This window comes from Netta rufina (genome assembly GCF_964035555.1).
Source record: "Netta rufina genome assembly, chromosome: 8".
NCBI classification, from domain to species: Eukaryota; Metazoa; Chordata; class Aves; order Anseriformes; family Anatidae; genus Netta; species Netta rufina.
In genome coordinates, this window is record NC_140131.1 from 5230840 (window position 1) to 5254218 (window position 23379).

The 23379-nt window shown below is 55.7% G+C and overlaps 4 protein-coding genes across 4 annotated transcripts in view; 1 reads left to right on the forward strand and 3 right to left on the reverse strand.

The window, feature by feature from the left end:
- USP24 (ubiquitin specific peptidase 24) overlaps nucleotides 1-2842 on the forward strand; it is a 60232-nt gene extending 57390 nt beyond the window's left edge. Inside the window, exons 66-67 of the mRNA XM_084291212.1 lie at nucleotides 111-221; nucleotides 384-2842. Coding sequence (XP_084147338.1) covers nucleotides 111-221; nucleotides 384-446 — 174 coding nt within the window. The 3' untranslated portion in view covers nucleotides 447-2842. The remainder of the gene's footprint in view (nucleotides 1-110; nucleotides 222-383) is intronic.
- Nucleotides 2843-5726: 2884 nt separating this feature from the next.
- On the reverse strand, nucleotides 5727-9021 carry PCSK9 (proprotein convertase subtilisin/kexin type 9; the record flags this gene model as incomplete). The annotated part of the gene is made up of 12 exons (XM_084291150.1): nucleotides 5727-5894; nucleotides 5991-6172; nucleotides 6268-6433; nucleotides 6515-6663; nucleotides 6746-6916; nucleotides 7195-7378; nucleotides 7469-7665; nucleotides 7746-7887; nucleotides 8006-8139; nucleotides 8286-8409; nucleotides 8577-8765; nucleotides 8854-9021. 12 exons carry the CDS (start codon nucleotides 9019-9021, stop codon nucleotides 5727-5729), a joined length of 1974 nt encoding a protein of 657 aa, XP_084147276.1.
- Nucleotides 9022-10951: 1930 nt separating this feature from the next.
- On the reverse strand, nucleotides 10952-12666 carry BSND (barttin CLCNK type accessory subunit beta; the record flags this gene model as incomplete). The annotated part of the gene is made up of 4 exons (XM_084291423.1): nucleotides 10952-11177; nucleotides 11422-11619; nucleotides 11966-12057; nucleotides 12490-12666. 4 exons carry the CDS (start codon nucleotides 12664-12666, stop codon nucleotides 10952-10954), a joined length of 693 nt encoding a protein of 230 aa, XP_084147549.1.
- A 1235-nt stretch (nucleotides 12667-13901) lies between these two features.
- Nucleotides 13902-15529, reverse strand: TMEM61 (transmembrane protein 61; the record flags this gene model as incomplete). Its single annotated transcript, XM_084291151.1, has 2 exons — nucleotides 15159-15529; nucleotides 13902-14190 (listed from the first exon to the last, which is right to left on the reverse strand). Exons 1-2 carry the CDS (start codon nucleotides 15503-15505, stop codon nucleotides 13902-13904), a joined length of 636 nt encoding a protein of 211 aa, XP_084147277.1. The 5' UTR covers nucleotides 15506-15529.
- Between the last annotated feature and the right edge of the window lie 7850 nt (nucleotides 15530-23379).

Sequence of the window (23379 nt, forward strand, 5' to 3'; positions counted from 1 at the left end):
CTACAGCAGCTATATTGTTTTAGAATCAACTTCTAAAACAAAGAAGTGATTGTGAAATGAAGGTATCAGCAGGGTTTCTGACACTGAATCCTGAACTGTTTCCAAATCAGGACACGCTGGCCTATGCCACAGCCTTGCTGAATGAGAAAGATCAGTCTGGAAGCAGTAACGGGTCAGAAAGTAGTCCAGCTAATGAGAATGGAGACAGACATCTACAGCAGGTAACTATAAAATAAGGGCATGTTTAACTGGTGCTTTCTGTCAGACAACTTGTTCCTGGGGTTTGGGTCAGGACCATCACTGAATGTAGACGCAATAATTGTGTGCCTTACAAAAAATAACGTACCGTATCTTTCTCCCCCACCCCTTGTGTGTATTGGAAGGGCTCGGAGTCTCCTATGATGATTGGTGAGTCTAAAAGTGACCTTGATGATGTTGACCCGTAAAGGATACCAATGAACGCGAGAGCAGATCAACTCAAACATTTAATGCCTGGTACCTATTGAAACTGGAGTCCCATTGCTTAAGCCATTAGAAAAGTCTGGAAGAGAAATGGCTTTACAGGATCGGTGGCAACGCTGGAGGAGGAGGCTGTTTCCCTGAAAGCTAAAAGCATTTTTAGCCACGAAGGCTTCAGATTGATAAACGCTCTAGAAAACTGCATCTTCACCTGCAGTAGCTTATGACAGTCCAGACACCGAAAACAGTTTGTCAAGAAGATTTTATCAAATACACAAACGCTAGTGGTTGAATTTTTATGTGAACATTAAATGAGTGAATGTAAAACTGTTGCTTTTCTGTGATGCTGCAAAAAAAAAAAATTCTTTTGGTTTTTATACAGAGAAAAACCAGACTGCCCTTATGTATGGAGGGCAAATTTTTAATCTTTCTGATAATATTGAATAGGAATATTCAAATTTCTGTAAAGATGTGTGATGACTTACATTTCATTGTAAAATATTAGTTAAAGAATCGGTTTACATAAGGACTTCTGTATTTAATATGTCTCCTTGCTCATTTATAAAGCTCTTTATTAGAAGGATCAGTAAGATCGCTCTGTGAGGAGAGTGACTCCTTACAGAAAGGTTTGATCAATGAGCTCTGGAATGGGTTGTCTCTTTGGTATCCTTCCTAAAACCACAGACAACTGGGAAGGGCAATAAAAGAAAAGCTTTGTTCTCTAGGTATGCAAGTTAAAGGATGTTGGTGGATTTAACAAAAAAAAAAAAAGTTAATGAGTAGTTTAAAAGAAAAGCACTTTAAAATGGAATTCTGTTGCAGTTTTACTCATTAAATTTTTTACCTTTTGGAGACATATTGAATCAAATGTAGTCTCAATCATGTGATCTGCAATCACTTGCTTATGCTTTGAAATTACTGAGAAAGTTGGTATTGGTTGTATATGATGAATAATTCCTTGCGTGAGGTGGGGACACTGTTGTGCAGATTTTATAGCAATTTTAACATGGGGAAAGAATGATTTGGCTTTGTTTGTATCTTCACTTGACCAGGCAACATTTAAAATATCACGGCTCTTTTGATTTGCTCTTAAACAACTGGAAACCAGTTGGGATAACTTGAGCACAGCTTTGTTTTCCACGTCAAATTTAGTTCAGTGACTTCTGGTTCTGGATGCTAGCTTCTTTTGTGCCAACTAACTTCATATTTTGTACATTTTACGTTTGTCACATTTTCTGCACTGCTTTTTGCCTTTATTTATAGATTCTGCCTTACTTTAAAAAATTATCTAAACAAACATGCACAGAAATGGGGGGCATCTTAAGGAGTGCCTGGGTACCTCCAGAATAGACAAATTTGCCAAGTTAAAGGCACAACCAGCCAAAAAGTGCCTTTTTTTTCTTTCTACATGCTGCTGCTGAACCAAGAGGCAGCAGCCAGCTTTTCACTGTTGTGCACTAATATTGAAATTAACCAGTCATTTCACTGTTGGAAGTAAACATCCGATATGATTTCAGCTGTACAGCTTTATAACTTATTGCGGGTTAAGAGAACTGTTGTCATAAATTGCGAAGAAGCAAGGGTGGCATTGTAGTGAACCTCTCACTTTCTTTTCCAAACAATGTCTTCATAGACACATGGCAGAGTTAGCATTTTATAAATGTTTCTGATAATGTGCTGGGACATTTTAAATGTGATGTTTTAAATTAATTTTGAATGAGTCATTTCTTACAGATACCCCTTCTTCCTTCCCCCACCCCCTAACACTTTGTAATGGGTCATGAAACACCACGAGTAGTCAGTACACAGCGGTGATGGTGATGGAAGAAGCTGGTACCGTTCCTATGGGTTGGCACCACTTGTCACTTCAGGTTCCTGTTATTTCCTATGGAAACAACATCCTCGATTACTGCAGGCCCAGAGAAGCATTGCTAGGAGAACAACACCATCAGGATGGCTCATCACCACTGTATACTTGAAACCAATACAAACTTTTTCATGGTTCTGCTCATGCTTGTACAAAGTCAATGGTTATAATTTGCAATAAGATGATACTTGGTCAATTATTTTGGTTTCCAGCTGCTGTCATTTGAACCTGCTGAAGATTATTTTTTGGAAAATAGAGTTCAACAAAACTAGTTTTTGTGTAAATTGTGATGCATTTCTATGTTGTAATTTTTACTGCCAATCTTTTTGGATGAAAATGTTTTTATACAGCTTACACAATGTTCAGTGAGGAGCAGCCGCAGCCTGCCTGTGAGCAGTCGGGGGAGATACTGTCTGATTAATACATAGACATTTGGCACTGGAAAAATTAGGCAGTCTTGATGAACAGTCTTGGGATTCCTGGTCAATGGAATAAAGTTATTCCTTTCACAGAAAACTAGTGTAATCTTTAGACTGCACGTACACTACAGCATTGTCTTGTTGATCCTCTTATCTCCCAACTTCTTAAGCTGCTCCTCCAGATAAGGAGCTCTGAGGGGTTACCCTGCTTTCCTCTGGGCAGGTGCCAAACCGGTAAGCAAAGCAGCTGCGTGGTCTCCAGAGCTGTACTGATGCATGGCTTTATGCTATGGCATGTTCTGATGCGCTGTCAGATTTGCACTGTGTGTGATTTCTTCTGACCTTCTTAGCAGAAAGACTTACCCTGGCTGTGCTTGCAGTCAGGGATTAGACCGGCTTTTGTGTCTTTTGTGTGTCAGATAGCAAGATTAGCGGGAGATCTGGGCTCACAGTAGCCTTGTCTGTTGGCAGAGCTGCTGTGCTGCTATCCCCTGGTCACCTTTCTCCTTCCCTTTGTGTGCAGAACTAGAGCCTGCAGCCCCAGCCCTGCCCTCCTGCCAGCTGCCTTTGTCCTCCAGTCTGAGCACAAGGGCTTGTAGTGGAAGCAAAACCTCCCCTGGCAGTGCCTGTCCTGGGAGCAGGGGCTGGGGCTTGGAAACAACATGTGCTGCTGCTGATGGGACTGCCCACAGCTGTCCCTAGGAGAGCATCAGGGCAGCAAGCAGCACAAATTCTGGGGGTAAGTCGTGGCTGCTGGTAACTGCAGTGAGGTGCATCCGTGCTCTGAAGCGCCCTTTCCTAGCACCTTCCTTTGTGGTTCATTGCTTCCCCCTCCATAAAAGTGTTTTCTGGCCTCGTGTGAGCAGTGAAGTGGAAAGGCTGCCTGGTTATCCCTCCGCAGGAGCTCAGCATCCTTCAGCTTTACTTTGCTTTTTTAAAGCTTGATCTCCAGAACAAATAAGAACAATCTTTCTGCTTACCCACACACGGGCTCCTAAGCGAGAGCTAATCTTGTTCGATACTGCTTCCCTTCGCTGGCTTTATGTGAGCAGACTTGACCTGAGCCGTGAAAGCTGCATCTGGCGCACAGCTGTGTGAGCATCCTCACCCCCTGCGGGGAGCAGGACCTGCCCTCCTGGGGAAACCAGCGGCAGCGAAGGAGCTGGTGCGTGTTTTGAAGCACCTCATACCTCTGATTGAGCAGTGCTGGCTCTGACAGCTCCTCTGAGGCTAACAGCCCTCTTGTCCCCCTGCCTGAAAGCGAGGTTACAGCTGATAAAATTGCAGGTTGTAATTCTGTACAAGTGTTATGTAATTGCATGTTTACGTGAGGGCTGGGCTTTCACCATCTTTAGGTAAGGAGTTAGAAGGTGTTTAAGCCTTTCAGAGCGCTGCTTCTCGCTCGGCCTCTGCCTTCCATGGCCCATTAAAGCTGGAGTAATGGCTCCTCTCTGTGAGAGGCCTCGTAATGGGGGAAAACACACCCAAAACTTGACAGGTTAACCTGCTGCTTGTGCTCACCAGCTCTGGTTTTTCATTTTTCCTCAGGTAACACCACACAAATTAGGTATTGGGGTAACAGGAGGCTGCTAATCACCCCAAGCACAATGCTGCTTTGGTGGCTCCTGGCACCTCTGCCACTGCTGCCCCTTTCTGAGCACCTACCCTTCACCTTCCCACCGGGGCTCCGAGCCTCACCCAGGGAAGCCCGGTGTTTATACCAGCAGCAGAAAGCTCAAGGGCACGTTCCCCGAAGTTGTTTCCATAACTGGAGCCTCTTGTCCCGCCACTGTTTTGAAAACAAACTTGTGCAGTTCCTGCATCTGCACAGGACAGCACCAACCAGCCCCTGGGCGCTGCAGCTCGGGCTAGCCGGGGGCAAGGCGAGGGTGCCCGTGCCATCTGTGCTGGCCTCAGAGGTTGCTTGCCATCCTTTAGAGGATGATCAAGCCCCAGGTGCTGTCTCACTAACGAAGCAGGGCTCTTTTGGGGGAGCAGTGCAGGTCTCCAGGCACCCATGTCCCTCAGGACGGGTGCCAGCTCCCCTGTCCTGGTGGGCAGCTGGGGCAGCCCACGTCCCACTGCCCCAGGGGAATGTACGTGAAGGCAGAGCACAGACTGTATCTACCAAGCACCGATCTCTGAGCTTTATTGTTAAAAGATATTTTATAAATGTTTATTTATAACACTCTGAATAAATATACAAGATACAAAGGTAAAAACTGAAGTACTGTGAAGGATTTTCTTCTTTCATTTTTCTTTTTTTAAAAAAAAATAAAAAATACAGCCAGTTCTGTATGACTTGGGAAGCCCTGGAAGGGAAACCATTAAAGCAACACGTAGCACCAGCAGGTCATCAAGTCTGATTCCAACATCAACTAAAAGCCACACTAACAAAGCAGTAGCTGATTCTGTAGCAATGCAGATTAAAATCTAATTAAACAGACTTTTAAAACTAGAACTCTTACACTTGGCTAAAAAGTAAAGAGGTCTCCCAAATACCTGAGTACACAGTTTTAAAACCACCCTGAATGGCTGGATGATGATTCACCGGGTGTGAAGCTGCGTTAGATGAAACCTAAGGAGCAACCAGCCAGGAGAGAAAGGAGCACTCCTCACTTTTTTATATATATATATATATAAAGGTGGGGATTTTCTCATATGCTTTGTGACAACACAAACAGCCTCAGGACAGCTTATACAGTCGGTATAGGTATAGGAATGTGGTAGAAATGTGGTAGGGAAAGGGCAGCAGGGCTTTGGATGTGTGGTGGCTGCTTGGAGAGCTGCCCTGTGGCTCGTACCGGGGGGCTCGGCCAGGCCCCAACCACCACACGGTTGTGCTCCTGTGGTGCCGCCTTCCTCCATGCCCTGCACAAGCAGGAGCTCATCCTGTCACCAAACCAGTGGCAGGCTGGCACCTGCACGTGGCTACACGTCGCAGCATGGCACGGCCGCCCCGGTGTGGGCTCGGCCTGTCCCTACTGCCGGCTCCGGCAGCAAATGGCGACGGCCGCGGCCGCACGGCTGCCAGCGGCGCTCACTGCCACGCAGCTGTCGTCCACGGCGTAGGACCCCAAGGTGCCGGGGCCCTGGGAGTAGGCACTGCAGCCTGTCAGCGTCCAGCCGTCGTCACAGGACACCGTCACCTAGGCAGGGAAGGATGTCACCCTCCACGGGTCACCAAAGGGGGGCCGTCTGCCTGTCCCCGATGGTCCCCGGGGCCAGTGTGACGCCCTCCCTACCTTCTCGGCAGAGCCCTGGGGTGCGTGCTCCTTCACCCGGCACTCCAGCGTGGCAGCAGGGCAGCAGGACGCGTGTGCCATCACTCCTGTTCCCCCGGCACAGTGGCCAGGCCCAGTCCCTGGCCCTGACATGGGTCTGCCGCCATCACCCAAGGTGGCAGAGGGGGAGTGGAAGCTGCAGCCTGTTAAATGGCAGAGGGGACATCAGAGGGGATGTCCCTGCTGAGCCCCATGCCCGCAGCCCCAAGGGTCTGTGAGCTGTGTTTTTGGGCCTTACCAGTCAGCACGTGGTCCTGCGGGGAGCAGCCAGCCCCCTCGGCCGCCTGCGAGCTGGCGTTGATCCGGCACTCAGCCTTGGGCCATGTGCAGCACCTGGCGATGGCATAGACGCCTTGGCCCCAAAAAGCGTTGTGGGCCACGCACTGCTTCCTCCCCTCCTTGTCCTGCGGCCGGGAGAGCGCATAGCATCACCAGGGGGGCACCCCACGGGCAGCGTTTTTGGGGTGCCAGGCACCTCGCCTCACCTCCATGTGCTCGCCGAGCCGCCGGCCGCTGCGGGAGAAGCTGGAGCAGCTGAGCATCTCCTCATCCCCGGCGCAGCGAGCCACGGCCGTGGCGTGCCAGGTGAGCCCTGAGCGTGCCGACCACACCGAGCGGCAGTACAGCTGCTCATCTGCAACGGGGCAGGCACCGTCAGCCCTTAGTGGCACCTGGAGCCTCATGGCAGAGCTTTAGGGACACCTTGGGGTCTTTACCTGCACCCAGCCGGTTGGGCAGCCCCGCCACGCTGTTGGGTGTCTGGAGCCGCTGCTCCTCAGGGAACCAGGCTGGGTTGATGGCGTTCTTGGTGGCGAAGTGCAGGAGGCGCTGCCGGAGCTCGGCGAGGCTCAGGCCGGGCTCGGCGCTGAGCAGCATGGCTGCGATGCCTGGAGGGTTGCGTGGGCATCAGCACGGCGCTGCTGAACAACAGGGGCCAGGGCTGGGGCCCCCACGGATGCCCACCCCTGATGGGCGCCCAGCTGGGACCCAGAGAGGGGACAACAGGACCACGGGAGGTGCCATGCGAGAAGAACTCGCTGAAGCCCATCATCTGCACGCACAGGGCATTGGAAGTCCTTGCAGGTCCCAAATGAGCCAAACATGCCCAAAATAGCAAAAAAATGCCCCCACCCCACACATCCCAGGCCCTCAGCTCCCCACTCGCCTGCCACGTGCGCGGCCGCCTGCGACGTGCCGCTCTGCGCCGTGAAGCACGTGCTGCAGTCGCTGGAGGCGCCGATGATGTCGTCCCCCGGGGCGAACAGGTCCACGCAGCGCCCGAAATTGGTGCCCAGGGTGCCGATGGAGGCGGGCTGGTCCTCGCTGTTGGTCGCCCCGACCGCGATGACCTGTGGATTGGGGTGGTGGCAGAGGGGGATGAAGGCTGGCAGCACATCCCCACGTGTCCCCATGCCTCGGGGAACCCACCCAGCCCCTACCTCTGGCTCGGATGCTGGCGAGTACAGGCAGGCATCGTCCTTGTAGTTACCGGCGGCCGCGACCATCACCACCCCCATCTGCACCAGCCGGCGGCAGCCAGCATTCAGCGCGCGGCTGTAGGCCCCGGCGAAGGGCAGCAGCACCACCGGCGGCGCGTAGGGCTGAGCCTCCAGCGTCGTCTTGATGAACTCCAGGCCTGGGGGACGGGATGAAGGACGGGATGATGGCAGGACAGGCCCTCAGGGAGTGCTCCCCTGTCCCGGCTGGGGCACTCACCGATGAGGGTGCCGCTGACGGTGCCCTTCCCCTGGCAGTTCAGCACGCGCAGGCTGTGGATGTTGGCGCCCGTGGCCACGCCGGCGTCGCGCCCGCTCAGCACCCCAGCCATGTGGGTCCCGTGGCTGTCACATTTGCTGGCCTGGCGCAGGCAATCCATAGCATCACAGCGGGTTTATAACACCCCAGCACCCTCCCCTTGTGCTTTGCTTTGTCCCCATGGCAATGAAAGGCTCCAGCACCAGCCCCCGCGGGCTCACCTGCCTATGGAAGCGGGTGCCATCCTCCTCGGGGACGTTCTCGAAGTCGGTCACAAGCACCCTGCCCTCAATCTCCCGGTGGGTGCTCTGCACGCTGGTGTCCAGCAGGTAAATCTCCACCTGGTCGCCTTTATCTGCCAGGAACGGGGTCAGGGGAAAAGGCAACAACCACCACAGTCAGCCCGGGCCTTCTGGGATGCTCCCGAAATTGGGACGGGAGCAGACAGCTCAGCATCCTTCCCCAGAGCCCCGAGGTCCTGCCCGGCTCCCCAACACTTACTGGGAGGGCTGTAGGCACCCGAGCTGGGCTGCGGCGGCACGATCCTGCCCAGGTTCCAGGGGATGCTCTGCGCAAAGACGTAGGCGTCCTCCTCCACGTACTCCACGTGCGGCAGCTTCAGGGCCTGCGGGGGGGCACAGCACCTCCCTCACCACCCGGCTCATGCCTCGAAGGCTTCACAAAGGTGGCAACAGCCCGCAGGTCCTTTCAGAAACCCTCCAGGGCTGGGGACGGAGCTGGGTGCCCCTCACCCCAGCACCCAGCACCCAGCAGATGGGTGTCCCAGCGTACCATGTCCAGGACGTCGCTGCTCATCTTCACCAGGAAGGCGGGCAGGAGGTGGAAGACGTGCAGCAGCTCGGTCAGGTAGCCGTGCCGGGCCGCCCACACCTGCAGCCTCCGCGCCGTGCCCCGCACCTCGGCCTCGCCACTGCCCTCCCGCAGCACCACCACGTAGCGCCCGGGCAGCCGCCACGACGCCTGCGGGGACGCGAGCGCTCAGCATCAGGAGGGTGAAGGAGACAGGGGACACACACACAACCACCACCCCGACCACCCCGCTCCTCACCTTGGTGGCACGATGGAAGGCGGCGTGCCCTGGGGCAGCCCCGACGGCCGCCACCACCTCATCATCAGCCCCGAGGGCCAGCACCAGCTCCTCCGCCAGCTCCTCCACCGCCGCCACCTTCACCGCCGCCGCCAGCAGCAGCAGCACCAGCGGTGGCACCAGCACCATGGCCCCGATGTCCCCGATGTCCCTGATGTCCCCAAGGGCTCTGACCCAGCCAGGAACCTCAGCACTGGGCAGCCCGGAGCCCCCTCAGCACCGTTGGGTGCGGGGTCGCTGCCGGTGCGACGGGGCGGGCGCGGGGAGGATCACGCCACCGCCAGCCCCATCGGGCCACCGGGGTGAGTTAACCAGTAACGGGGCCACAGCCCGCGGAGGGCAGCGACACGGCGGCGCTGAGCCGGTAAATCCATCAGGCTCAGCCCTTTTTAGCAGAGAAATCCCCCCCCTCCACATCCCCCCGCTGCAGCGAGCCGAGCGCTGAGGCCGGAGGGCTGCGCGGGGAAGGGGCCGGGAGCTTTTCTGTGCCTCTCTCTCGCCGGCGGAGGTCGGAGGTGGATTTCTGAGAAAGCTGCTAATCCTGTCTAGGCGTTTTTTTTACAGAGCCGTCACAGCAGCATGCACATAAATATATATATTTATTTGTTTGTGAGTGTAATATGGATATGTGTGCGTAAGATGTGTAATGTATGTGCGTGTGTGGGCAGTATTAATGTGCGTGTGTCCTTGGGCACAGCCCTTCCCCGCCCCCTGCATCATCGGTTTCTGAGAGATGGGGTTTTGTTTAAAAAAAGATCACTTAGAAACAGCCAAAAAAGAAAGTTGCAGGGTCCGATTTTGGTTCTCAGAAGGGTGTAAAATGAACCCCAGAGCCCTGCTCTCCTGGGACAGGCGGTGAGGAGCTGTAGGAACGCCGTGCACCAGCCGGGAATCGAACCCGGGTCGCAAGAATGGGAATCTTGCATGATACCACTACACCACTGGTGCTGCGGGGCTGAGCCTGCCACGAGGTGCACAGCTGCAGCACCAGGGGGTAAAAAAAGGTTTGTGTAATGGAGAAAAGGTCTCTGTGCTGTGACGGACAGGGTTAACTGCATGTGGTGCAGGCAGGGGATGCGTACGGGGAAACTGAGGCATGTGCCATGTGGCCACGGGAGCAGACCCCAATGAGCAGTGCTGCCACCCAGCCGGGGTGTCCCCATCCCCTCTGTCCCCTCCCCACGTCCCCACCACGCTCCGTGCAGGAGCATAATGCCATGCAGGAATGTCCCTGTGCCTCGCAATGTTTAACCACAGCGCCCATGGGGTTTGTTGGTGGGTGCAGGGACCCAGATCCCCCCACACTTTTGGGGCAGGGGCTTTAAAGGTGAAGTTTTCCAGGGGCGAGCCCTGAGACACGAGGTGGGGAAAAGCCCTAAACTGAAGCCGAGCCACCCCACAGAGCCGGGAGGGATGGGCAGGAGCGGGGCATGTATAAACACCCGGGCAATGAACATGTCCTCGTGGCCGGCCGCTCGTGCTCCTGCCGGCAATATTTAGCAAACAGCAGCCTCTCCGCTCCCACCCCAGACACGATCCTGCCCTTTTTCACCTTGCTGCTGCCTGGCGTCAGAGTGGCAAAGGGCAGCGGCACACCGGGGTGGGGTCTGGGGTCCTGCTGGCCCCGTGCAGGAGGGTCGGGGACGCCCCATTGCCCCCCTCCAGCTCCCACACAGCCAGGAGAGAATTATTAGGGTACAAACGGGAGTGCTGCCGGCTGTCAGAGTCTCAGAATCTGGCTTTAATTTGGGGAGGAGGGTTTGATAAGTGGGGAAAAGGCTCTGCCGCTGCCCACCTACCCGCTGCGCCTGCTTCAAGCGGCAAAGCCAGGTTCCTCTCCCCTTCCCAAACACACTCCTCAGCCCGGATCCTGCCCAGGCTGCCATTCACACCTCCCCATGCCCACCCCGCAGCCCCCCCAAAGCAGCTGGGTGGGTGCTGGGGCTCCTCCACACCACCAGCACTGCATTTTTGGGGTCAGCCCCAGCCCCTCTCCTCGGCGCTGCGTCCCCTCCACGCGACACCTCTGTGCCAAGCATCCGCCCCCCCCCCCAGGACATCAGTTCTCGGGCTCAAAAAGGCGATCGCTGTCCTCAGGCAGAGCGTCCAGCCCTTCCCTCAGCCCGTAGTAGAGGTCGTCCTCCTGCCCCGTGGCTTTTTTTGGGGAGCCAGGGGTCCGGCCCCGTGGCATGGGGCTGCCGGGCACGGAGCTCTCCAGCGACGCCGTGTCCAGGTCCTCCAGGAGGGACGCCAGCGGTGCGGTCCCTGGGGGTGTCCGGGGAGGGCTGCGGGGACAAAGCAGGCTGCCAGCAGTGGTTACACCAATTTTTGGGTTCCCCCACCCCAAGCTGGCCCCGCGGGGTTGGTCTCAGCATCACTCAGCCAGCCCTGTTTCCTCCTGATTTCACCATGGTGAATAATTTGGCACTGAGCTCCCCCTCCCAGCACGTCTGCACCCCCATGCACTGGTTTTACTGGTGCGTGTGGGCACCCCGCACCCAACCCAAGCCCCCCACCGCCGCCACGTACCAGCTGCTGGTCTCCGGATGGGGTTGTGGCTCCTGGGGGGGGTCCTGGCCGCCCCCCAGCTCCCGGTGCACCTCTGCTTTCGCTTGCACGGCCGGCTGGGAGCAGCTGCGGGGCCGGGGCTGTGCTGACGCCTGCCTCTGGACCTGCTCGTAGGAGGGCAGGCTCTTCTCGTAGGCACTGCTGTAGGGAGCCTGCGGGCTGGGGGTGAAGGAGGAGAGGTTTTAGGGCAGGATCCGGCCCCACAAAGCCAGGGCACGATGGGGCTGCCCCCCGTGCTGTGGCCGACACCGGCCGAGAGCATCCTCGGGGCAGGATGCCCGTAGGGATCCGGCTGGAAGCGTTGCACCAGCAGCTGTGGGAAGGTCCAGCCTGGCCTCACATGTGGGTCCTGCCCCCCTTTCACCCCTTCCCCTGCTGGATTTTTGGGTTTGTGCCCCAAAACCTGTGTTTTACCCCTGTGCTGACCCTGCCTTTGCTGCCAGCAGCACGCGGGCAGCCCTGCGCCCAGCTGGAAACCCTCACCAAAAGCAACGCCGGGACGTACCAGAGCTTCCCCGGGCTGTCCTTCTCTGTCGGCACCGTGGGTTTGTCAGCCAGGAACCACTCAGCCTCGGGGTGCACGGGGACAAACGTTACCTGGTGGGGAAAAAGGCAGAGCCCGGGGGCTGCACGGGGCGCAGGGGCTCTGCGGGGATGGGGCCAGCGGCACCCCGGTGCCGGGGATCCCCACGGGGGCCCTGGGAACCCCCCAGCCCCTGATGTAGAACAGCTCTGCACCTCCCAGAGCAGCAAAAAAGCTTGGAAAAAAGCCTTTTGTGCCAGCTCTGTGTCCCCGGGGAGGGACGCGTGGCTGCCCTGCCATGCTGGCTGCGCCCTCTGCCAAGGACACTCCGCAGGTCGGGGGGGGGACACCCGGCTTTTCCCAGGCTACCAAACCCCGATTCCCCTCACTGCAAGTGCTGGGGCTGCTGAAAAGCTCCCCCAAAGCACCCGGAGCCCCCTGAGCTTTTCTCCCATCCCCGTGACAAATCGCAGCACCCCACAGCATCCCCGGCCCTCGCGCCCTACCCGTGGGTAGCACTGGCACATGCTCCAGGTGATGCCCACGGCGACGAGCAGCACGCCCACGGCGCAGAAGGTGATGTAGATCTGGGGCTTCTCCACGCTCATGATGAACATGCCCGTCATCACCAGGAAGAAGCCCAGCATGATGAACCCGTAGCGAAACGTCTTCTCCTCAGCCATGGGTGGCAGCGGGGCAGGGGGCCGGGGAGCCCTGGCTCGCCCCGGCCGCGCTGAGCAGGGCTGTGGGGCAGGGCGAGGAGCGATTTCTTCCTCCTCCAGAGGCTGCCAGGGGCTGAGGAGCCGCCGCACATGGGGCTGGTCCTGCCCAGGGCTGAGCCAGCCAGTTTTTAATGGGTTTGTAATGAATGCAAACACCGGCCCGCCGGTCACACTCCAGCGAAGCTGCCCGGCACGTGCCCGGATAACCTTCCCTGGGGGCACACGGCCACGGGGAGAGGACAGCGTGGCAGGGACGGGGACCTGGCTCAACCACCGCGGGCACTTGCACAGCCCAGGGTAAATAACGGGGCTGCTCAACGGGCTCAGCCCCTGCGGGCTCAGCTGTGGGGTGTCCTCAGCCCCAAAGGGCTGTACTGCGTTATATGTGTGTGTGTGTGTGCACGTATTGGTGCTGGGCACAGATGCAAAGCTGCTTGTTGAGGGCAGGGCAGCCCTGGATGTCTGTTTTATTTTATTTTATTTTATTTTATTTTATTTTATTTTATTTTATTTTATTTTATTTTATTTTATTTTATTTTAATTTTTTATAGGGTGCTGGCTGAAAGAGCAAATGCACACGGATGCCCTGAGCGCGCGCATGAGCCACTGAGCATCTCTAAGCAGGATGAAGCGAGGTGGAAGAGACAGAGATACGGGTGGAAGGGCACCGAGAAGGCTGAGGGGCAGCGTGGGCACGGGATGTGTGCTTCTCCCCCAGCAGCATCGCTCCACGGGGACGTGGCCGGCTGATGGGGACGTGCACAGGAAAACGAGGAGGGGAAAGAAGCAGAGGGGAGGCAGCAGGCGCCGCACTCTCCACCTCCCGCTGCCCCTGGTCTCCCTGAAACAGCCCAGACCTCAGCTCCTGGCCCGCCTTTGGTCCCAGCAGGGCTGCTGGCTGCATTTTCCCCAGCCAGCCCCTTTATTCTTCGCTGCACTTTTTATTGCACAGCTCTTGCTTCGAAAGGCCCGGATCGGTGCTGGTGGGCGCCCGAGTGACGCACGGCACCGCGCCATGCACCACCTTGGAGCCACCGCCACCCTTTGGTGTCACACAACGCCAAACTAAGAGCTCCCCAGGGGGTTTATTAAAAATACAAAGCCTTCCCAGCATGCTGCTACCCGAACAGGACCCGCAGCCCCCGGCGATCAGGACAGCCCCCGCGCCTCCACCCAGAGTCCGTCCCCGCGCTCCATCAGGCGCCGCGGCCGCTGATGTTCTCGTAGCTGGGCGGCGGCGTCGCCCGCGGCTCCCCGGGGTGCTGGGCCTCCAGCCAGGAGGGGCTGGGGCGGAACAGGGCGCTGTCGGAGGAGCTGCGGCGGCGGCCACCGCCCTGCCAGCGCTCGTCCTCCTGCAGGTAGTGGTACAGCGGCGCCGCCCGCTCCTCCTTCCTCGCCGCCGGCTGCAGCAGGGCCGGGGCGCCGTGGGCAGGTCTGCAGCTCAGGGCTTCTTCGTAGGTGGGGATGGCGCTGGAGTCCCAGGAGCTGGGAGGGGAGGAGAAGACACCCGGCAGTGCACACCGTTAGCTGGAGCAGCCCTGCACCCACCGGTTGGAGCGTCCCAGCTCCCTGTCACCTGGAGCATCCTCCAGCCCCATCAGACGAGCCCTGAGCATGGGGCTGTGCGTGCTTGGAGACAAGCGGAGACCGTGCCAGGTGCTGCCTGGCAGCAGGAGGACAAGGAGCCACGTGGGAGGAACCATCGGTGAGACCTTGCAATGAGGCAGCGTCACCCCGTTCCCACTGAGCTCTCACCCAAGAAGAGGAGATGCAGCCAGGCAAGCTGCCACCTCCGGCACCGGGGCTACAGCTACACGTCAGGCTGGCTGTGAGGCAGCGAGGCGCTGGCTTTCATCCCCCATTCCACACCCACGGGCAGAAGAGCATCCCCACCACCTTCCTAACCCCTCCTGCAGCCCCAAACCACCCCTAAAAACCCCAGAGGCTGCATGGAGCCGGGCAGCACCTTGCCAGTTGAGTGCGGTCCCACCCCACCCCATGCCCTCCCGAGCCCTCCGTGCACCAGCCCCGCTGCTGCCGCTTCCAGCTGAGCAAACACGGCGTGTGTACAGGGAAAACCTCCCCAAAACCTTTGCCCTGCGCAGCACTGGCAGTTTGGAGGGGGCTGATTCTCCCCGTGCAGGATGCCAGGGCATGCACCGTGGCATTTTCTGCTGGCTCTGGCTGTCACAGCGCCAGCGGTGCCGGGGCGATGCCACCCCACCGGCACAGGAATCAAACTGGGAACAAAGTGGTGCAAAGCCCAACAAGGCACCCAGAGCAGCTCCCACCTCACCCCTGGGGTCAGACGGGCACTGAAAGCCCCCGAGAAGCAGGATTGCTGCCTCCTGCCCTGACAGGACAATTGTAGCTTTACATTTTTACACTTTCTTTCAGCCTTTTTTGTTTCCCAATTCATCCCAGAGCCGTGGGGGGGGACCCGCGGCACCCACCTGCAGTGCCACTTCTCCAGGGGCTCGGCGGTGAAGTACTGCAGGTCCCGGGGGAAGTGGTACTGGTAGCGCCGGGACACCACCCTGGCGTTGGCCTTGACGGACCAGAGCAGCCCGAAGAGCAGGAGGATGCCGCCGATGCCGCAGCAGAAGAAGCTGACGGAGCGCAGCAGCGCGTTGGAGGAGCTGGGCACCGCCTGAGCCTCGCGGGGAGGCAGGAGGCGAGCCCCGGTGCCGGCTGAGGAGCCCACCTCGCCGTCGCTCCACCAGGCGAAGCACAGCGTCCCCGTCACCAGCAGCACGGCCCCGGTGATGGTGACGCCGTAGCGCAGCGAGGCGGCTGCCATCCTTCGGGTTTCAGCGCGGCAGGGAGGGGAGAAGAGCGAGGCAGCGCATGAGACGCCGCGTCCTGAAACACAAGGAAGGGCTGGAGAGGGGCAAGGCAGGGTGGGGTGTCCTCCTCAGCTGCTCGCCACCCGCCAGCAGGAGGGGTTTTTCCACCATCTCCCGTTGGGATCCCTCGTGCAGAGGGAAGACAGCCGCCCCCTTGGACCTAAAAACCTTGCCCATAAAAATGTTTTGCAGGAATGACCCGGCGCTCCCATCCCGGCAGATGAAAATCACAGCCGGGGGAGCTCAGGGGGCAGCCCTGGGGACGTGCATAGTTCTTGTCTTTGGGGTATTTTTTTTCCAGACTTCCTCGCAGCCTCGGAAAAGCGCCAGCTGGGTCTTGGATCAAAGCAAGGCTTAGGAGAAGGATTAGGGGAGGGACATCAATTTCAGATGTCACCGCTCCAGAATTATCAGCGCGTGTTTTCTCATCTCAGGCTGGACACAAACCAGCCCTGTGGTGCCAGGAGGTGCCCAGCATCGCTGCCCGAAGCCCCCAGCCCCAGAGACCTCAGGGAAGGTGGCCAAGGGCCACCCCTGGGATCCAAGGAGCGAGGGACCCCGAGGAGCGACCCCATGGAGCCCCCAGCAGCTGCTCCCCTCTGCCACCCGGCACGGGGCACGGCTGGGAGCAGGAACCAGTCCCCGTCTGCGTTAAAAGCCAGGAATCTGCTGGGCACGAGCTCAACCCTCGCAGAGGGCACGACCTGCCGCTGACGTGGGTGCTCCTGCTATGCCAGGCAGCGGGGCCGAGGCCACAAAGCACTGAGAAAAAGAAGCTCTGGCTGACCCCCGTTATCAGATGGGCTCACTCCACGGAAAGCCGAATTACTTGGTAGTGAAAGAAACCCCGTCTGATCCGATCTACCGCTAATGAAGGACTCCGAGGAGAAAGGGGGAGCTCAGAAAGTCACAGGAGGACTGCACGGGGCAGGGGGCACAAGGACGCTCCTGACCTGTGGGTGCCTTTGAGAGCTCTGCGTTTTCCTGGAGATTTTCCACCCAACGTCATTTGGAAAAAAATAAGAATAAAAAGCCCCAGAACCACCCCAGTGAAGCTCCTGATCCAACTGCATGGAAATTAAAGGTCCCTGCGAGCCAGAAGCCTGGACTGGAGCATCACCAAGTGCTGAAGTGCCCCGGTCAGCACCCTCTTGGGGTCGGTGCGGGGAGCTTTGGGGGATGCTGCAGCTCCCCGCCCGGCTACGGGGAATTTTCTGGCCCCCACACTGCGCACATCTGGGAGCGAGGGGGAGGCAGAAGGCGGAGGGAGAGCCTCTGGAAGGTGGCAGAGTGACAGCTGGAGAACAAAGCCTTCTCTCCTGACACAAGCAGCGCGGGGAGCAGCGCCGAAAGCTCCCCCAGCCCACCCGGCACGTGCTCCCGCAGCGCCCACGCGGGGGCAGCTCCCCCGTGCTGCCGTCGCCAATGTCCCCTTGCCAAAACCTTTCCTGGACCCCATGGGGTTGGCACGGCTCTCCCGGGCATCATCCAAAGCCCTTTGAATAACACATGAGGTTTTTTATTCTAAAGGAAGAGGCCAGAGGAGCGTGGGTGGGTGCGAGGTGTGCGCCGGGGCAGGAGGCAGCACCCGGCACATCGGGTCTCCTGCTGCACATCTCCTGCCCAGGCTCCCAGGAGGGGCTGCCCCTCCGAAAACAGCCAAGTGCCTCCTTCCAAGCCCACGTCCCCACCTCCCAAGCTGCGTTTTGCTCTGCCCCATCTCCTTGACCCGCTCCTCAACAGGCTTTCCTGGGAAAAAATAAAATAAAAAAAAAAAAAGGTCTGCACGTTGAGCTCCCAGGCAGATAGGAAGGTTAATAGTTTGCATAGTTCCAGGGAGATGCTGAGAATAGCAGCCCCCATATAAAGTTATGCAGATGGTGATTCATAGGGGCTACTGAGCATTACTCAGAAAAACACTCTTCTCCGGAGACGCAAGAAATGAGAAGAGTTTTTGAATCCCTCCCAGCGCCCGCAAGCAGAAATCCAGCTCCTGGGTGCCCTTCCACCTGCAGCCGCACATGGATGGGACAGGAGGAGCACCACCGGGACACACCGAGGCACGGGCGTGTAATTAGGGCTCCTTTCTGCCTCTCTTGGACTTTGCTGTGCTGCCGCTGGCATTAGGTAGGGGCTGGACTGCCCCAAAGCGTTGAGTTGAATAAGTTTTTGAGAGCATCGGCGTGGTCCTGGTGCTATCCCACGGGCAGTGCAGGTGGGATGGGGTGGGGTGGGATGGGATGGGATGGGATGGGATGGGATGGGATGGAACATGGGGATGGGGATGAGGATGGGATGGGATGGGACATGGGGATGGGATGGGATGGGATGGGATGGGATGGGATGGGATGGGATGGGATGGGATGGGATGGGATGGGATGGGATGGGATGGGATGGGATGGGATGGGATGGGATGGGATGGGACGGGACGGGACGGGACAAGACAGAATGGGATGGGACATGGGGATGGGATGGGATGGGATAGGATGGGATGGGATGGGATGGAACATGGGGATGGGATGGGATGGGACGGGACGGGACAGGATGCCCTGACCCTACCCGCAGCCCCCCGGAGCACCGCACACCTCCATCTCCCGGTGTCCCGAGCCCTCCCCGCCCCGCAGCACGGGAACTGCGGGTCCCCCGCTGCTGCCCCCCGCTGTCCCCCCCCGGTCCCCCCGGACTCACCCCGCTGCCGCCAGCCCCGCTCCGGCCGCCCGGCGGCTCCCGCGGAGCTCGGCCCCGGGGCGGGGCGGGGGGCGGGCGGGGCGCGGGCGGGACCCCCCCCGGGATGCTCCCGGCCCGGGGAAGGGAGGGGTGAAAGGAGGGAGGGGTGGGAATGGGAAGGGGAAAGGGGAAAGGGGGGAAGGAAGGGGGAAGGAGAAAAAGAAAGAGAAAGGAAAAAAGGAAAAAATGAAGGGAAAAAGGAGAAAGGGGAAAAAAAGGAAAAAAGGAAAAAGGAAAAAAGGAAAAAGGGAAAAAGAAAGGAACAAAGGAAAACAGGAAAATCACTCCCCTCCTCCCGAAAAAAAATAAAATTAAAAAAAAAAAAAAGGAAGGAAAAGAAAAGAAAAGAAAAGAAAAGAAAAGAAAAGAAAAGAAAAGAAAAGAAAAGAAAAGAAAAGAAAAGAAAAGAAAAGAAAAGAAAAGAAAAGAAAAGAAAAGGCAAAAAAAAAAAAAGAAAAAAGGAAGAAAAAAGGAAAAGAAAAAAAAAACAAAGGAAGCAAAAGCAAAAAAAAAAAAGAGGAAGGTGAAAAGGGAAAAGGAAAAGAAGGAAAAAAAAAAAAAAAGGAAAATCAAATGCACAAAAGAAAGAGGAGCAAGGGAAAAGGAAAAAGAAATATGTAAAGCAAACGCAAAAAATAAAAAAAGAAAGAAAGAGGAACAAATTAAAAGGAAAAAAAAGGAAAAAATGGAAAAGGAAAAGAAATAAAAAAGGAGAAAAAGGGAAAGGAAAAAAGGAAAACAAAAAAAAAAAGAAAAGAAAAAAATAAGAAGGAAAAAGAGGGGGGGAAAAGAAGAAAAAGCAAAAAAAAGAAAAAAAAGAAAAAAAAGAAAAGAAAAAAAAGAAAAGCAAAGAAAAAAAAAAAGGAAAAGGTAAAGGAAAAAAGGAAAAGGAAAAAAGGAAAAGGAAAAGGAAAAAAGGAAATGGAAAAGATGAAACATCTGCCCAAATGCAGAGTATTGTGGTTTTTATGGCAGACACCTGAGGGGCCAATGTCAAGGTCTGCTGGGGGGTGTCAGGGGTTGAGGGCTGGTAAGGCTGGGGCTGTGGGTGTGCTGGCCTCGGTGGGTGTTGGGTGGGTTTGCACAGTGCTGCGTGTGTCTGAGACAGCGCGGTGAGCACAGACACCGGTGGTCCCTGGGGTGCAGGAGTCAGGGAACCTGGAGGAGAGCTTCAGGCAGCGGAGAGGAGTATTATATATCACTCATATAATAATACTTACCAGTATTGCTTTTCCCCTATACACAAAACACAGCACATACCAGTACCTGTGAAGAAAATCAACTCTATCCCAGCCAAAACCAGTACAGTGGGACACCCACACTGCGGCACAGGGGGAACCCCACCACTTTGTGACCCCTTCAGTTCTCATCTCCCTGTCAGACGCCAATACTTCCCCTCTCCCCTGTTCCAGCAGGATCTTTTTGCCCTGCAGCAATCGTGGGTATATCTGGATTTTAAACAAGCTGAGTGTGCTCTGATCTAAGGTGCAGGATGAGCTGTATGACTGGCAGCTGGCTTTGTGCATGCTTCCTAATCACCCAGGTGGAGGCAAATTTCATTAACGGCTGTCACACCGCTCCCTGCTATTGCCGTGCACCCTCACAGATTCATTGTGCTGCTCCCGAGCTACAGCTGCACCTCACTGGCAGATGAAGACATTTCTATGGATACATCTGGACCAGGCTGCTGTTCCTGCGCTGCCTGCAGCCCCTCATCTTGCTGGTTCAAAACAGCTCCAGGTTTATCTGCATGGGCTGTAGGGGCTGTTGCAAAGCCCCGTCACGTAATTCACATCTGCTGGTAGCCACTCTGGCTGGTTGAACATGTGTGGGTACATGGCTCTTTTTGCTTGCAGACAGAATAGTTTTCTAAAAGAGGCCAGAGAAACAGAGGTATGAGGAGGGCAGGACAGAGCTCAGCCCCAGAGAACACCTGGATTCCTCTGCCGCAGGCACCTGTATCAGCGCCTGCCGTCCGTGAGCAACGCGGGCGCCGTGAATCACCAGCTCCCATATCAAAGCACAATGACACATGTTCTTCTGCTTGTCACCTGCTCGGGTATTATTTTTAACTGAGATTTGGTTAACAGGTTTCTGAAGCACTCCCAGGCAGCGGTTGTACAGGGCTCTGTGTGCACGGGACTGCAGGGAGGCAAGGTAAGAGAGGCCACTCCGTGCTGAAGCACTGCTCCTCCAGCCCCACAACCAGCTGGGATCTTCCATCGTTCCCTGAGTAGGGCAGACACAAACCCAAATCAGACAGGCTAGAGGCCAGACATGCTGAGGGTGCCCGTGACACAAGTGGCAGAGAGCTGGCACCTCTTGGATGGCCTTGGCCCCTCGACATCTTCCCTCTCCTTCCTGCTGGTGCACGAGGTGCTGCAGCACAGCTGGGTAAGAGCACAAAGGGATTCTCCGTGATAAAGGCAGAATCTCTGGGCAATATATGCAAAACATCCCATGCACGGCGAGAACACGGTGGAGAAAACAAGAAGATATAAAAGACAGCTTCAGCCCCTGCAAGAACAGGAACAAAGAGGAACAGAGAAAGCGAGATTGTTCCTGTAATTGCCTCCCCCAGGTAAGGCTGCCGTGCCCGATCCTCGTGCTGCTGCAGCAGCGCGGCTCTCCCTCCCGCTGCTTGGGGAGAGTGCTGCTGCTTGATCCACCACATCTAGCTCACATGTAAAACGGTGTATTTCACTGTACAGTCAGGCTAAATAAGCCAGAATTTTCAATATATTTTAATTATCAGCCCCACGAGCTGGGGTGAGGCTGCCAGGCCCTCATATCAGGCCAGGAGTGTCCACGCCGTGGGCCAGGCCGCAGGCCTCCACCCATGGCATGCACCCAAACACCTTCTGCCCATGTGGGGAGGGAGGTCTGGGCTCTCTACATGCAATAATTCCTCAACATAACATTGCCTTCTCATAGAGGGGACACTAAAAGCTGCTGCCGAGGCCTCAGGGGATGCATGAGGTGTCCATAGGTGGCCTGGCAGAGCGGGGTGCAGCCTGCCGAGCTGTTGTGCCCTACAGCTTGCAGATGGGAAGGCGTTCCTACACCCAGCACACGTACAGCAAGTGAGAGACCTCCTGCTGTTTATCTCTGCCTTAATTTGCATCTTCTTAAAATGCCTAATTAGATGTGTTTGTTGATATACTGGCTCAGGCGCTCCCACTTAATCCAGTAAGTAAATCTTAGCACGGAAAATATTTGTCCTACTTCTTCAAATCACACAATTTTCACCTGTGACCTTAGGTTTATTTGGGGTTCAACCTGCAACTGTCCATAGCTCTCTCTTTGGTGGTTTCTGAAGTGGTTTCTGCACTGGCAATGTCCATCATCTAGCAAGGCTCTGGCCCCCAAACCTGTGTGTTTGGAGCCTGTAATGCACTAACAGGACTGCAATGGTCCTAACCAGAAGTTTGCAAAGCTGCACCACACTGAAGAACATGCACCAGGACAGTGTGCGGCCCTCTGCTGGCGCTGTTGTAGGTAAGTGGGCATGTCGAAGCTGTGGGATCCCTGTAAGGGAAATTTCCATCTTGCAAACATGGTAAGATGGTAAGAGCTTCCTAGGAGCATATCTTTCCACAAAGAAATGGTGGAAAAATCTAGAAACCTACAAAGGATTTTAGATGTGCCTGAAAAGGGGTAGGAAATTGTTGAATCCTGATGTTCCTGATAAATTCTTAGTCAGGTGAAGCTTTTCTTGAACTGCTAGAATTTTTCCCATATGGAGGCCCCACACACTCTGCACATTTCAGGTCTGAGCTCCTTTTTCTGGGAAGAGGCACAGCAGTTAGGCTAACACACGTGCGACCCATCACCCAGCGTGCTTTACATGCTGCAGAAGTTGCAGCTCTGATGGAGTATCAGCTGATATTGGGCTCATGGTGAAAAAAAAAAAAAAAAAAAAAAAACAAAACACCAATTTGCAGCCCTGGAAACCCCACAGCCATGCCTGAGGCTGGCCATGAGCACAGCTATTTCACCTGAGCAGAGAAGACATCAAAGGTCTGCACTGGCTGCTAAATCACGGCAAGTATTAGCTTTGTGTCACGTGGTGAATATATGAGGCTGAAGCTTCTCTGCTTCCTTGATTAAAATGCTAATGTTCAACATAGCAGCAAACACGTACAACCAAAGACAAAACTGGCTAACTTTGCTTTCAGCGGAGCTCCAGCAAATGCAGCACTACACGAGGGATGAGCTCCAGCTACACGGACATTCCCAAGAGCCCCGTGAAGCCTGAATGTCTCCCAGCACTCAGCCATTACAGCAGACTCCAGGGAGCCAGTAATAGGCTTTTTCTTTTATTTTTTTCTTTTATTTTTCTTTCCTTTTTTTTTTTTTCTTCTTTTTTTCCTTTTCAGCACAGAAATGCAAAAGAGAAGCTTAAAAGCAGCATTAATTACAATTTTTTAGGAAATCTATAGAGCAGCCATCTAGCTCTTCTGGCTGCCACGGTGTGTGAAGACCTCAGCACCCAGTAAAACCAGTCCCAAATGCTCCACAGCTGCTCTCCTTGCCCAGTGCCTCCTGCACTACTTCACCTTCTGGCCTGGTGTCGGGCTGCCTACAAGCACTGCTGGCACTGGTGTGATGAGCTGTGTGGTTGCAGAGGGAATATAACGCCACCAGTGAATGCTGAAAAACTCGTGTTGTAGCCATGGTGGCCTGAGGAGATAAGCAAGGTATGGCTGAAAGGAGAGGGAACACCTTTTATCAGTGTGAGGGATATATGCTTAGATAAAAACAGGTCTGCAGGTCTGACTATTTGGGTCAGTGCCTGGTAGTCTGAGGACTACAAGGAGCAAGACCTTTGGGAAAGGTGCTATGTTTCTTCCACAAGTGTAGGAAGTAGATGTTCTGTTTGGCTCTCTTTTCTTCATGTTGCATGGTCTCCGCTGCAAACAGCAAAGATCACCCTCTTCCATCCAGCAGCACTGGTGCTGCTCCAGCTGTACTGCTGTGCTCATGAGCTTGTCTGCTGCCTTCAGAGCCTGCCCGCAGCCTTGTCTGTTGACCTAGTAAAAGCTAAGCTTTCTCCCTGAACACCTTGCCTCACTTTTTACCTGGAGCATTTACATCTTCT